At 43.0% G+C, this 16,481-nt stretch overlaps 1 protein-coding gene across 1 annotated transcript; it reads left to right on the forward strand.

Annotated features, from left to right (window-relative positions):
* Positions 1–355: 355 nt before the first annotated feature.
* Positions 356–16,302, forward strand: LOC307083785 (protein kinase C delta type-like). The gene is made up of 17 exons (XM_079747750.1): positions 356–743; positions 6,378–6,494; positions 6,653–6,925; positions 8,133–8,301; positions 8,658–8,689; positions 8,840–8,925; positions 9,547–9,676; positions 10,054–10,154; positions 10,277–10,355; positions 10,521–10,624; positions 11,447–11,620; positions 12,481–12,572; positions 13,049–13,111; positions 13,234–13,372; positions 14,241–14,429; positions 14,586–14,714; positions 14,956–16,302. The coding sequence occupies exons 2-17, from the start codon at positions 6,386–6,388 to the stop codon at positions 15,112–15,114; spliced, it is 2,028 nt and encodes a 675-aa protein (XP_079603876.1). The 5' UTR covers positions 356–743; positions 6,378–6,385; the 3' UTR covers positions 15,115–16,302.
* Positions 16,303–16,481: the final 179 nt, after the last annotated feature.

Consider the following 16,481-nt stretch of genomic DNA (forward strand, 5'->3'; position numbering starts at 1 on the left):
CCATGTGGTTCAGTCTACGGCGCTTGGGCGGGGAGGGGCAGGTATGGAATGGAAAGAGGTAGGGGAGGGGTGAGCGGGTTCGTGGTCCACGGGGTGGTTGGATCAAAAAAAAAAATCTCTCTCTATGGCTCTGGGTTGGATCAGTCAGGACACGTGTGACTGTGAACATGGGAACAGAGCGAACAGCCAATAGGAACAACACACAAGAGGTTTCACACCAAACCTGTTCGACAAGTTCCCTGCTCCCTGTCTGCGTGTGCGTCTGCGACTCTGCGTGTTCGTGTGCGTCTGCGTGTGCGTGATTCTAAAAAAAAAGTTTAGCGAATGGTATGTTATTAAATGGACACTGACTACAAAGAAACTGCAACTTCCCTTTATTGGTTTTGCACTCAAATCGAGTTCACAGCCTTCAAACTATAGCGGAAGTATATAGTTTGAAAATTAGCATCCTCAACCAGAGGAGAGATACACAAACTGACAATTAAGTCCCTTGAGCTCCTACACTCGCCTCTGCTCCACCGTAGTGCCAGAGGGGGAGAGAGAGAGAGAGAGAGAGAGAGAGAGAGAGAGCGAGAGAGAGAGAGAGAGAGAGAGAGAGAGAGAGAGAGAGAGAGAGAGAGAGAGAGCCACACACACACACACACACACACACACCCCGATACTACGGTGAAGAGAAAGACACACCGAAGCAGCCCGCTTTAAACAGCGTCAGTGCCACTTACTCCTGGTTTCTCCACGGGAAGGTAAGTCTTCTAAACTGTCGCTGGGTATACAACTTTTCATGCTGTAGCCAGACCCGCGGAGAAACGTGTCTCACAGGTATTCTCGGCGTAGGCTGTGCAAGGTGTTCATGCTCCCTGTTTGCCCCTCCGTGCAATATATGGAGATTATTGATGTAACCCCTTGGCGAAATGGTTCAACCTGGACCGTCCACTACTTTCAGTCCCGTCGCGCGTTCCTCGTTCGGCGTCATGACTTGTTTATGTTTTACAAGACGCGTCAATACTGACGCGAACTGTGTAGATCAACTAGTAACGTTAGGCTGGAGTAATAAGAGAAGCTTGATGATATTCAAGTTCCACTCTATGTTATGTTTCCAAACAAAGTTGACGATGTGACAAACGATTAGCGTTGTCTGTTATTGTCAAAAGACGAACCAGTGGCCAAAGCTGCCCACACTGGCAGGTCCTAATATAAGCTCCTGTAAACCTATTTTGTCCCTCTGCCAGGATGACCCAGGTTCGCGGGTCTGCACACACTGACACGCTTCCTATTTTTACACCGGATTTGGTTTATATTTATTGATCAGTGGAAATGTATTCGTGTGAATGAACCCACAAGCTCATGGTTTAGGCAAGTGTGTCCGCACTGTGCTTGACAACGGCGAGCGACTGGCTTTGTGAAAAGATTAGCTACATTCTCTTGGTAGAAAACAACAGAGGCCCTGGCTTTCATGGTTGCTTAGGCAACTGTGACTGTGAAGCCTATTTTCAAACGTATAACCTTGAGATAAAGAAAAAAAAAACATGGCACAATGAAGTTGGTTGTGTGATGTACAAACCACAATGTTTTTTTATATAATAGTTTTTATATCGTACTACATGGACAGAAGGTGTACACGAACAGAAGCACTTAAACCTGTCCTTCTATCTGTCCACCTGCATAGTGTGCTGCTGAAGGCGTGTCAGTTTTCTTTGTTTTGTCATTGAAGAGTCCCCCATGCAGCACTGATCCAGAAGCGCACACACAAACAGAGGAAAAATTATGCAAAGCGTGCGGTGACGACAGTTCACTGCAACACTTCTCTGAAAATTACACACACACACACACACACACACACACACACACACACACACACACACACACACACACACACACACACACACACACACACACACACACACAATTTGCTTCTCACCGTCCTACTTTGCTCTGGCTGCCAAGTTGTGTGAAGCCATTATCAGCTGAGATTTGAACTGTGAACGAGGCAGAAAGTGACACCGGTCACCCTTGATGATATGGGGAAAGGACAAACACACACACATACACACGCACACACACACACACACACACACACACACACACACACACACACACACACACACAAAGTAGTGGAATTCGTTCCGCGTTCTGCAGGTATAACAGGTTTGAAGATGTGCCAAAAGGGAACAGTGAAAACCGAAGACTTTACTTTTGGTCTAAGATGATTATATTTCACCACTGAATTCTTGGTATAGAAAGGGCAATAAAACTCAACTTATATCAGTGTACAGCTTTCATTCCGAGCTGGTTTATGCAATATTATCTCTGAACGATGTTTGTTTTATCAAGCATAAGTGCATTGTTCAGAGAAAATATCCCGTATACCACTGTTGGCTGTGATATGATTTCTGAAAAGTATGGATTTTGTAGTGAAATGGAGGAGCAACATGCAGTAGAGATCATTCCACCCTAGCCTAACCTTGAACAAGTAACTCTATCGTTCTGTTTTTCTCTGTTTCTGTCTGTCTGTCTGTCTGTCTGTCTGTCTGTCTGTCTGTCTGTCTGTCTATCTGTCTGTCTGTCTTTCTGTCTGTGTCTGTGTCTGTGTCTGTGTGTGTGTGTGTGTAGGTGTGTGTGTGTGTGTGTGTTTGTATGCGCGTGTGTGTGTCTCTCTGTTTCTCGCTCTAACACTCCAGTAAGCCTTTGTTGTGGCTCTGTCTATGATAAGTAATCATGGGTTCCTTCCTGCAGACCTTCCTGTAGTTGATCAGCTGTAGGGCTGGCGAATAACTGATTGACTGCAATTGGATACTATATATGTAATAGGGATACACATCGCTGCTATCATTTCAGATTAGGCTCATCTCACGTCTGAAATTGTTTTGATTAGTCATTGACATTTTAACATTAGAAATTTGGATTATGAAACTGCTTCATATGATTGAAAACGATAAGTAATCAGTGCGGGCCAGCCCTTATCTACTAATATATTTTGATTAATTGCGGGGGGATTCGCTGTAGCATGTATGTGTGCCTGTTGACTAAGCAAAAATGTATGCATGGCGGGTGAAGAAGGAAGGAGAAACCTACACCTTGAGTGAATTGATTTTAAGGCCTTTTTGGCAAACACATTCATCTACGAATGACTGGCGACTCTGTCACTGTTTACAATGAGCTGTTATGATTAGTTTATTTGTCACTGCACTCTAGTGTTGTATATGAAGCTTGTTAGCAAAGTATTATAGTTATAGTATAGCAAATTGTTATACATGAACGTGGCTAGCAAAGTGTTATACATGAACCTTGTTGCAAAGTGTTATGTTTAGTAAAGTTGGAGCAAGAAATAAGCTGCAGAGTCATTTTGAAGACTACTTTGTTCAAGGTTTTACCATAAACATAAAGCTCCCTTTTATTCTGAAAATCAATGTGTAACCTATGAGTCCTGCCCCAATTTTTGAGAGGAAACCTCACACACACACAAAACCAAACACACACAACCACACACACCTGCCTGTTATCTTTTGAAGCCTATTATCCTATTATGCACCGAGTATGCCTGCGGGAGTTATTGTTGTTGCGTGTTTGATCAGCTGCAGAACGACCTGTTGTCAGGATGCACCATGCTTGTTCTTAGGATCTACTATACTGTTCTGTACTTGTACTGTATCTGGTCAGCAACATCACCGTGGCCATTTTGAACACCCTGTACAGCAGAGCTTCAACAGATATACTTAAGGAAGTTAATAGAAATTAAGGAAATACTTGAATTTAGACTGAAATTAGAATAACGATTTTATTTTTGCAACAGCACGATTAAGTCTGGTGAGCCGGAAAGCCATTGTGGATAATCATGCATTAGAAATGTTGACATATATAATTACCCAGGTTTAGGGACAGTAAGCCCGACAGGCATGTTGTCTGGCCAGTTCTTTCAGCAGGTCCAGGTTCACTGCTCCGTCACCATCACTTAAAGGGTTAGTTGGAGAAGGTCACAGCATTAGTGCTTTTAAAAATAAATGTAATAAGGTAGTAGTGATGATGGTAGTTTGTGATAGAAGTGAGCGATAGTAGTGAGTGATAGTAGTGAGAGGTTGTAGTGGTGTGGGAAGTGGCGAGCGATGGTGAGTTCTACTAGTGAGTGTTAGTTTTGAACATTAATGATTTGTAATAGTAGTACAAACAGAACCTGCTGTGTGTAATACATATTACTCTTCTCATTGTTGCTCATCCTGTGCTTTTAAACGTTAGCCATATATATATATATATAGAGAGAGAGAGAAAGAGATTATTCTTTTTTGAATAATAATCAGAGCAAGTGTTTTCATATTTGAAAATGTGGGTCATGTTGGCATGGCAAATAAATTGACATAAAATCACAACGTACAAATGTATTTACGTACGTACGTCTTTTCATCCTTTTGTCCCAGATGGTCAATAGCAAAACATTCCAAGGAGCCACCATTGTAGGTAACTACTGAACTGGCAAATGGAATAGCATTGTTGTCCGGAAGTTGGCCATGATTCAGACTAAAGAAACTATCTTCATGATGACACATTATTATTTATGCTTATAAATACATTATAAATACAAATAGATCCCAATATCATCTCTAAACCAAGTTCTTAAAACAGGTATATTGTCTTATACAGTGGTGGGAGGCCAAATGATGTTAAATTAAGTTGTATTCATTATTAAATTCCTCATGGAAAAATCCCCAAATGACGAATACTACACTGTGGCGTATGTTATATTTGATCTGACACGGTTGCTGTTGTGGTGTTGCCGTATAAGATTAATGGATTGTAAACATGTAGATCAAGATAAATTAATCCTCTAGCAAATAAATACAAAGGTTGACCTGATCCACCACGTCGCAGCCACCCAATCCACATCATTCTGTTGTTTCCTATCTCCATTTATACTGCACCTGTTTTTAGCACCTGTATAATTACTTGAATATTTTGGTACTATTCCGATCACAGCTCGTCATTCTAGTTTCCACCATATTTCTAAGGAGTTACCGGCAATTGGCGGTATTGTGTTTCCATCACAGGTTGTTATTCCAGTTGCTAGCTAGATGTATGGGTAGATTGACGTCACGTGTATATAGATAGATGTATAAATAGGTAGATGGGTATATCTTTCAATAGATAGATAGATGTGAAGATGTTGAGCTAGATAGACTTATAGATAGTTAGATGTGTAGATAGATGTAAAGATAATGATCAAAGGATCAAGCTGATTGATTTATACAGACTACGTGCCTTGGATGCCTGTTGGTACTCTGTAAAACACACACACACACACACACACACACACACACACACACACACACACACACACACACACACACACACACACACATACACACACACACACACACACACACACACTTGAGTGGATCAGTGGTAAAGGGGGCCAGTAATAGAGGGAACCAGCACTAGAGTGGACCACTAGAGGAAACCAGCCGATTGACGTATCAATATCAAAGTTTTGAAGGATTTTCAAAGCTTGTTCAGGTCAACATTATTTATCTCAAACATTTTGTCCATAAACCAAGCAACGTGTTTTACAACTTATTATTTGATTTTCATTTGGACCTGAATGATTGTCGTTATCACCAGCAGTGAGTTATTGGTCTCTGCTTTGTTTTCCCTTCTGGTTGTTACATCAGTTCCTTTACCCTATACCCTTTAAAGAAACTTTACAGTCTCAGAAGGAACAATAGGGTTTGTCTTGGCACATCATTTGCAATGTTTCCATCATTGCTCCATTGAAAACTGGAATGCAGTTTCGCCACCTTGGGGTTCATTTAATGGGTTACATCAGCTACCTCTGAATGTAGAGATATTATTGTTACCCAAGCTTGGCATCATAAGAAGTAAACTATGTGTTTGGTGCTGGACTTGAAATCATCCCAAACTTAACATGTTTTTTAAACATACTTTTATACAAACTGTTATGGTTCATGAATGCTAAATTATATATCATGAATAGCAGCATTAAAGAGAAATTGTTTGAACAAAACGTTTGATTAGTTTGGCCTGTTTGATCTAGGCTCACATCTATGGTGGCCATTAAGGATGACATAACACATGTCAAAGAAATTCAAACAATAAATGTCGCCGGTTCAGAATGTAGATTGACAGTTGGGGGAAACAAAAGGTAAATCTTGTGGTTTATGAAGAGCACTGTGGTATCTTCTCTCTTGACCGAAGTAAACTCATTTGTACAGTTGCATCGGAAAGTTTGGCTTCCTGCGGTTTCTCCTTTTTCAAGCGCACACATAATAACATCATCGTAGACGATGATGATGATGATGATGATGATGATGATGATGATCTGATCACTATAATGTCTTTTGTCAACCCTCTCTTTGTCCGGTACATTCCAGCACGCGCCATGGCTCCATTCCTGCGAATAGCCGTCAACACGTTTGACCTAGGGGCGCTGCCCCCACTGGATGCCACGCCCATCTGTGGCATCAAGATGAAGGAGTCTGTCAGCACAGGTGCGCAATGCACACACACACACACACACACACACACACACCAAACATGCACACACACACAATGAGACTTTAGACGCCCTTCAAACATGTGGGTTTATGCACTGTTGTTGCCAGCTTTTCTCAACCTTGCGTACCCCCTCCCCACTCCCTGCCACCAGAGCGAGGAAAGACCTTGGTCCAGAGGAAACCCACCATGTACCCGGCCTGGAAGACCTCGTTCGACGCTCACATCCACGAGGGCCGAGTCCTCAATGTGCTCCTCATGAGGACGGCGGAGGAGCCCCTGTCCGAGGCCACGGTGGGCCTGTCCGTCCTGGCCGAGCGCTGCAAGAAGGGCAAGAACAGCTGCTGCGCTGACTTCTGGATGGACCTGCAGCCCTCCGGCAAGATCCAGATGTCGTTGCAGTTTTTCCTGGAAGACACGGACACAGGTAACAAAATAGAATATAGCTAAAACTGTGTGCGGATAGTTCAAAAGATGAGTTCCCTGACCGGGAATCGAACCCGGGCCGCGGCGGTGAGAGCGCCGAATCCTAACCACTAGACCACCAGGGATCTGTGAATTGGGCTGTAAATAGACGGCCGTTTACTCCAGTTGGCAGACCCTTCCCCCAACTCCCCAACACACTTCCCATTACTATTCGAGTTGATAGACAGTGCCCTCTAGTGGTCTCCCTACCTGTAGCAACAGTCATGCACACAACAGCCCTTGCAAAACAATAGACTGGGTCTACTCCTTTCTAACCATCCTTGGGAATTTGTGCGCTGCTTTTGATGGGCAGCTGATTTGGGATCAAGCTGGATTTCTGTTAGCAGTGAGCCCCCCTGTCTTCTAAGTTATTTTATGATTCTGAACAGAATATTGTATTTTCCAGGGATACTCCAGTCTACTCGAGGATTTGTCCGATAAACTATTGCTTAATAATACAATGAATGAACCATACAAAGTTGAAGTTGGGATTTCTACAAATAAAATAGTAGTAGTACTAGCTATTCGTCTGCAAAAAGCACAATTCTTTTTCAGATGTCTTATATTTGAAAAGGCAACCAAACCACTTCACCGCACTGCAACTCCCCCCCTCCCTCTCTCTTCTCTCCCCCATCTCTGTCGTCCCCCGCCATCTCGCTCCTCCCCCACCTCTATGGCCTCCCCTGTAGTAAACAGGCTTTTGTCAGCATATAGCCATTAGAGTAGCAGACGGAGAAATCAAAGTTCTTTTATCTCGTTCATATCATCGCCCAACACTAACTGTTTTCCTTAAACTAAGTGTTTTTTATTGGTTGTTGTGTATTCGCTGTGTGCCTTCCCACCCACACACACACTGACACACGCACGTAACCTTCTGCACGCCCCTTAACCCCTACCCCTTTGACTTGCATCAGACTTGGCCGCAAACACCAGAAAAGCTACAGACTAAAGAGTCATTGGAAGGCTTATCTCTGCATTTGTAAACATTGAATAGCAATGCACCATGATGACGAGTATGGTGGAAATATCTCATCATTAACTCTTTGACAACCTCTGATCTGACTCCCCAAATCTCCTTTCAAGAAAAGGCAGATTTCATGTTTATATATTGTTAATGTATATGTTTAACTAATAGATGGTAGCATAACTAATAGATTGTTGTCCTCCAGTTTCATGTAAGTCGTCGGTGAGGGTCATCACGGAGGACGGGCTGACCACCCTGACCCGGCGCCGGGGGGCCGTCAAGCAGCCCAAGGTCCACTTCATCAAGAACCACGAGTTCAGCGCCATCTTCTTCGGCCAGCCCACCTTCTGCTCCGTCTGCAAGGAGTTCATCTGGTGAGGCGATGTGGATGAACCGTTGCATCGCTTTATTGTTGTTTTTTGTTCAAACACACGTCGATTCAGTTCATGTTTGGCCTGGTTTATTGAGACAGATTCGTGACACCCACACCCCCGATATAAAAGGAAAACTGCTATCCTGAGTCTGAAGACTCATGTCACTCGTATTGCAGCATCTGTTTCCACCCATGTCTTTTTTTGCTAAACCGTTTTTGCGGTGTGTGATTTCATCCATTGGTATTCAGAGATCTGAGGTTCGTATCGATATCAAAAATGTACTTTATTTACCCGGACTCTTGTACTTGTATATATATTCACTATCAATGCAATAATATATTTTATTTCCTTTCCAGGGGTCTCAATAAGCAGGGGTACAAGTGTAGACGTGAGTGGTGTTCTTTGTTTTTATCATTTAGTGCTATTGAGCATTCTGGAAATGTTTTTTGATTGTGTTAATCAAATTCTCTACTTACAATGTCATATTCCTATTACTATGTCTGCTATGTATTAACATGTGCTTTTGTCTTCCCCTCAGAGTGCAATGCAGCGATACACAAGAGATGCATTGAGAAGATCATCGGCAGGTGTACTGGAACCGCCGCCAACAGTCGGGATACAATGGTAGGGTTCCACTATAGTACACCTGTCTATTAACGTTGGACTGGGAACTGCAGATTTGCCTTCGCAAGTCATACATATTTTAAGAACTACTTCTAACTGTTGTGATTCATGAAACAGTCTCATTTTATTGTGAACTTCACTCTGGTTGCGGGGTGTGAGCAGAAGAGATATGAATCAATAATTTAGTTCCAGGACGGTTGTAATTTCTATAACCAGTGAGTCGTATCCTTGCGACGGAGACGTTTACAGCACAGAAACTGATAAACACTGCAGGGAGACCTTTGTACCAGTATAAGGAGTTTCCCCTTGCTCTTTGTCGACAAGGAAACCTTTTAATAATCATCAACAAGACTAATTAAATATAGTTCAACGTATGTTCTTTCTTTAAACCTCCATTCCATAAGAATTTGAATAGTATTGACAATTCTAGGAAATTAAGCTTTCAATGCGTGTGTGAGACCATATGCTGCCGATATACATCACTAGGGAAACAAGGTTACCATAAATAACTATCTATCAAATGCAGGTTCAAACTAATGATTGAATTTTAGTCATTCATATTTTACACTATATGATATAATATAATATAATGTTAACTTGGCTTTTTTATGTGGATTGCAGTTCCAGAAGGAGCGGTTTAAGATTGACATGCCCCATCGCCTGAAGTACCACAACTACAGGGGCCCTACCTTCTGTGATCATTGCGGCAGCCTACTCTGGGGCCTCTACAAGCAGGGCCTCAAATGTGAAGGTGAGTCTGTCTGTCTGTCTCACCGATTAAATTAAATTAATTTTATTTTTACCTCAATATTTCAACACCTTATAAACATTCAAAGTGGTTAAATGTACATTTTAATACGGATTAAAAGCGCTAAACTGAGATAGACAAACCCATGATTGCATCAAACTGGTGCAACACATCTCAGATTATATTTTTTTCTATTACATTCCTTTTAAACTCGGATCTACTGAACTCTGATCATCTCTAATCCATCCTCAAAGCCATATATATTTAAATCGGAACCCAACTAGAGGTTTAGAACAAGCCAACTGTCATCTAACCCCAGGCAGCGTGAGCGAGGGTTTGTGTTCAGCTCTAATTCCCCTCTCTCATTCCTCCCTGGCCAGACTGCTCCATGAACGTCCACAGCTACTGCCAGGGAAAGGTGGCCAACCTGTGTGGCATCAACCAGAAGCTTCTGGCCGAGGCGCTCTCCTACATCAGCCAGGTAGACCTTCTATCGTAGCTACTAGCGAACTAGGTTACCACAAAGTAATGGTACCGTTTCTTGACATCGTTATGATCTTGATAAGGTTGTTTAGATTTCAACAAGCCTCTTTTCTCCCTCAGAAACCCGCCAAGAAGCCGGACGATGTGTCTGCAATAGGGATTTACCAAGACTTTAAAAGCGCAGAAGCAGACCCTAGTGGTAAGAAGCTGTTATTACTGTGTACTTGCAATCTCATCTACTGATTTTGACATTGCACGTAAGACTACATTAATTACTTTCATGCTATTTGATTAATTTTATTTTCCTATTCCGCACCATGGCGTTTTTGGTCACGTAGTTACGTAACTTGTATTTATATCACAGAAGAGGTAACCACAAAGCAGGACTCCGGTCCGGCGTTGGCCCGACGCCTGACATTCAACCAGCTTGTGTTCCACAAGGTGCTGGGCAAAGGCAGCTTCGGAAAGGTAGGCCATGTGTATCACAAGCAATAGGCCGCTCACTGGAACTCTTCCAATGTATTGATCCATGAAATGTGCCTTACCACAAAGAAAGCCAATACAAATAATAATACTAATAATAGTAGACCTTTAAATCTTTTTTGGAATCACTGTTTTGAACGACATTTCTAATTCCAGTATAACACTAATACCCCCAAATTGAAAAAACTCAACTAAGTATTGTGTAGGTTTGACCGTCCTGGGGTTGGTAATAGCTCAAGATACAATTGTGTATTTCTTTGGAAAGCAGGCAACTAATTCTTAGAAACACCTCCTCTTTTACCATCAATTCAAGTTACAATTGTAGTTATCCAAGGTTTATGTCAGTAGTTTAATTATGTTAGTTAAGATATTTTATTTAAGTTGAAAAAGGACCTAAATTACCCAAATATTTGCAGATCGACCTGTTCTTCAAATAGTATTACAATTTAATCAGAAAGTAAGCTGAAACTGTTCAGTAAAAGGAAGCTGTTGGTTTCAATGTTATTTGATGTTCTTACCATACCATACCTTGTGACTAGTTATTCCTTCTCCATGCAATCAACACAAATCTTTACCATGTATGTTCTGCAACTTTACTCAGTAAGATATTACCTTTTTCAAGCAATATTTAGCTTTTATTGACTCTAATTAACTGGTGAATATTAAGGAAAGGTTACCAAATCACCCAAATAATATTTGGGCTCCATGCCGCATGGTATTTTTCTCCATATAACTGATCATTATCAAGTTCAAGTTGCCCTATATGTGCTGTATCACATGGTGACCTTTGGTATGTCTGGTCCCCAGGTGCTGCTGGCTGAGCTGAAGGGTCAGGGGGAGTACTTTGCGGTGAAGGCCCTGAAGAAGGACGTGGTCATGATGGATGATGACATAGAGTGCACCATGGTGGAGAAGAGAGTCCTCTCCCTGGCTTGGGACAACCCCTTCCTCACGCACCTCTACTCCACCTTCCAGACCAAAGTAAGCGATCGACATGATCACTCTCTTTTCCTCAAATGTTTTCCACTGACCGGGGACTCAAACCCATGCTGCGGTAGTGACAGGCAGTGAGAGCATCGAATCCTAACCACAAGACCCCCAGGGAGTGGGACCCAAACTTCTATTAACAAAGCGAACAAACAAATGTAAATAAACCTGCCCAGGTTTTGTGTATCCTGACCTTTTAATAAATGTTGAAGGCTTACCTTATAAACAAACTAAATTCTCTGGTTTGACTTGATGGTCAGTTTAATGGCGGATGAAATGTGAATTAGGAAACATATTGGAATAGAATGATGTATGCGCTCCTTGTAAACAGAAAGATGCACAACTCTGGATAACCCCTAGACGGTATAATGTGAACAGAAGAGTTAATGACATTTTAGATTAGGACACGGCAAATGCATTTATAATAGCCACTTACCCAGAACACCCCTCTTAAAGACTACCTCCAGCCAAGGTTATCCATAATATCCAACTACTTGAGTAGTCGTATAATGGCTATTCATTTTGGAAGTGTACATGTGAGGTTTTGATTTAATACTTCTAGGAGCGAGAATGGGACAGTGCAAAGAAATGGTTTTCTTTAACCGTGTGTGACCATGCCAGCTTGTGTCAGCTTAGTCCCTTTTTCCAAAGTACCGATCTGTCAGCGCTTGAATATTAATGCATTCGTTATTTCTCAAAAATGCATGACGGTGGGAGAAGGAAAGATTATGACAAAGTGCCTATTAGAAAATACTAAATTGAAAAACTGAAATACTGGAAATGTGCTGTAAAGTTACCTCCTTTAAAAAGAGTTGAACGATGAACAGATTTTTTTTTCATTCCGTGTCCTCCAGGAACATTTGTTCTTTGTGATGGAGTACCTGAACGGCGGAGACCTGATGTTCCACATCCAGGACAAGGGGCGCTTCGATGTCAACAGAGCCACGTGAGTAGCTTCCCTGTCCCAAACTAACTGAGGGCCTAGTCACCGTTCATCCATCCATCACTCCATCCATCCATCCATCCATCCATCCATCCATCCATCCATCCATCACTCCATCCATCCATTCATCCATCCATCCATCCATCCATCCATCCATCACTCCATCCATCCGTCCATCCATCCATCCATCACTCCATCCATCCACCAATCCATCCATCAATCACTCCATCCATCCATCCATCCGTCCATCACTTCATCCATCCATCCATCCATCCATCCATCACTCCATCCATCCATCCATCACTCCATCCATCCATCACTCCATCCATCCATCACTCCATCCATCCATCCATCCATCCATCCATCACTCCATCCATCCATCACTCCATCCATCCCCAACCATCCTCCGCCTCACCGCTGTAACATAGACCCTAACTTAATGTTCATTTCCTAATTTCCCCGTCTCTCTTTCTGCTCAGGTTCTATGGCGCTGAGATCATAGTGGGACTGCAGTTTCTTCACTCCAAATGCATCATCTACAGGTGAGAATGCACCATCATCACCGCAATAATACACCATCATCACCGCAATAATACTAGTTGATTCTGTATCACAGCTTACACAATTTGATTGACTCACCCCCCCACCCACCACATGTGTGCAGGGACCTAAAGCTGGACAATGTGATGCTGGACAAGGATGGACACATCAAGATTGCGGACTTTGGGATGTGCAAGGAGAATGTGTGTGGAGAGAACAAAGCCACCACTTTCTGCGGGACACCAGATTACATCGCACCAGAGGTCAGCCAAAGTGCCTCCAATTTATACGTTTGATGCCGTTTAGACTGCTGATTACACCCGTACCTCTAAACCTCCATATTTGATAACCACATAAGTGAAGTTCACCTGTGAGGCTTATTTGAGAGGATGATGTAGATAGCCATAGTTTCCTATCCATTTTTGTTTTGTGGTGCTTTTAAAGCCAAGCGTGCTTTCTAAAAATATTGTGGCCTCGGAATAATCATGACGGATGTGCTCTCTCATAATGTCCCTTTTCCACCGGCGGGTACGCCTCGGATCCAGCACGCCTCAGCCCAGTAGTGAGGGTGCGTCATAGCCCAGTCCAGTTACGGCTCGCGTTTCCTCCGCCGAAAGCACCCTTAATGGTAGGGCAGGGTTTAAGCCGTACGGCGATAGCCGCGGCAGCTAGGTAAGCATTGTGATCTCATAGCAGCCCGACACAGTGTAGCCTGCTGATAAATCCAAGGAAAAAGAAGAATGCGCACAATAAACAAAGATCAACAATTTAGGACGGCAAACATTTGCGCGACATTTTCTTCAATAAACGAAGCTTTCGCCGTTGTCCAGAAATACATCACGAGTAATGCGTTTGTTTGTTATTATCCCCCTGTCGCACGGAAGTGGGATTCTGTCGACCAATCAACGGACGGCGTGTGTAGCTCGAACTTGCCGTCACCCTTTCAGGCGTCTCAGTACCCCAACAGTGGAGTACTTCGAGACGAGTACGGCTCAATACGGCTCAGTCCGGGTCACGCCCACTTTTGGCGGTGGAAACGCGACCCGTGCCACACATTTTGCAGTCTGAAGCGACCCGCGCCCTCCGATGGAAATGCGCCATTAACAGCGGTAGTCTCTCCTCCTCTCTCAGATCCTGTTGGGGCAGAAGTACACCTTCTCGGTGGACTGGTGGTCCTTTGGCGTGCTGGTGTACGAGATGCTGATTGGCCAGTCGCCGTTCCAAGGGGATGACGAGGACCAGCTGTTCGAGTCCATCCGAATGGATACCCCGCACTACCCGCGCTGGATCACCAAGGAGTCCAAGGACCTGATTGAGAAGGTCGGTCTCACTCCCTCTCTTTAGTCAGACACATGCATGCCATATTGTCCCTCATAATGCTACTCTCTTTTCCCTAAAAGGTTCAACTCAAAACCCCTTTGTTGCAGGACTGCTGCTATCAACAAATAACATTGTTTGGTTTGTTTCTTTTTCTAGTTGTTTGTACGAGACCCCAATCAAAGGCTGGGTGTGGTTGGCAACGTTCGGTTGCACAGCTTCTTCAAGTCGATAAACTGGCCTGCTCTGGAGCGGAGAGAGGTGCAGCCCCCCTTCAAGCCCAAAGTGGTACGTTCCTCGACATAATTGTATCCTATACATAGTAATAATGATAATAATTATTAATGAACATTTTTATACTGGTATGTATTATACAAATAATATGGCATATCTAAGGGTACATAATTAATTGTACATAATATGTAGAGCGCAGTACATCATTATGTATAGGTTTCACTAGCAGACGGTGGCTACACCAGCATCATGGTTCAACTGCTGAAAGACCGTCCCCTTCCTCCATGAAATTTAGAAAGGCCCAAACGACTGCAGCAACTTTGACAAGGAGTTCCTGAACGAGAAGCCACGCTTCTCCCACGCTGACAAGAACCTCATCGACACCATGGACCAGGCAGTGTTCGCTGGCTTCTCCTTCATAAATCCCAAACTGGAATGCATGATGGCGAAATGAAGAGCCAAAATGGCTGTGCTGAAAACATTGGTTCTATCCATGCCCACTACTGGTACGCCTTATCATTCAACTGAGTAGTTAAAGAAAAAAATCTTTCCAGGCTCTCCTGAAGAGTGTGTCTTAAAAAAAAAGAAGGAATGGCATGATATTGGCTTGTAATTGATGTAACCCACACCCGACTCTGAATCATAGATAAGGAACCTGAAGGAAAGTCTGTTGAATGGCTTAAACCTGCACAGAATACTGCTACAGTATATCCATCAATGCTGGTCTATACATCAGGGATTTTCTCTATTCTATTCACTGGTCTCTTAAGCTTAAGATCACACATATATTATGTCTCGATTGTATGTATATCTATGGGTAACATTTTTAACCTTCAGCGTAAGGATTGTAACTTTGTGTTCTGACATTGCATTTGATCCATATAACGTGTGTACACACACTGGTCCACACTGCTGAGGGGGAAGTGTTGCAGTGTTTTTTCTGTAACCCAGTGCGTACATCTGGGCTCCGTCAGTTTTACCTGGTTAGGCTGCGTGCTTAATGTCTGCGTGTTCAGAGTTAAACCGTCCAGTCGGGGGCTGGCCAGGATCAACGATGACCCCAATAGGAAAAAATGAGTTATTATTTCAAGGACGATTACAAATTCAGTTGCAAGTGAGTGAGTTCTTCACTTGTTACAGCACAATACTTAAGACATTCAGTGCTACATGTGTATATTTATCTTCACAGTAGTACGGGTGTATCTCTGTATTAGGTATGTTTCTTGGACGGGCTGGGGATGAGTACAATGCGGCATGCTGCCACTGGAGGACGCGTTGCTACTGGTGTCGGTTAATGCGTTGTACTTCTCACTAAAGGGGTTCAAGGGCAAGACGAAAGGTTGTGGGTTCCCAGATGTGATTTGGGACAGTAGCAGAAATACTGGAGAGAGCTGCACCACTATAGCCCTACGGTCGGAAGGATATATTTGTGTGTGGGAGAGAGGAATGTTTGATCATATATGTTTTAAAAATGTAATGTTACTTGAATTTGCATAATTGAAGACGAAAATAAGAATACTGTATATCGACCTTTTAATATCTATTATATTGCACTGTTGGTGAAATTTGGATATAGGCCTACTTTTTTCTACTCATATTTTACGTCAACATAACTACAAATAAATGCATCTCAACATCTAAACCCCACGTGACTCTTTTCCACCTTACCAATGTCATATAGTGTCATCTTTAAATGGTTGCAAACGCAAGTGGAGGTGGGACTAAAGCAGCCCTTGTAGTGAGGGCAGCTTTAGTCCCATCTATCTGTCAGGTGCCGTAACCGCACATCCCCCGTTCATTGTGTGAAAAGAAAGGCGAGTC

This window comes from Pollachius pollachius (assembly GCF_949987615.1).
Source record: "Pollachius pollachius genome assembly, chromosome: 12".
NCBI classification, from domain to species: domain Eukaryota; kingdom Metazoa; phylum Chordata; class Actinopteri; order Gadiformes; family Gadidae; genus Pollachius; species Pollachius pollachius.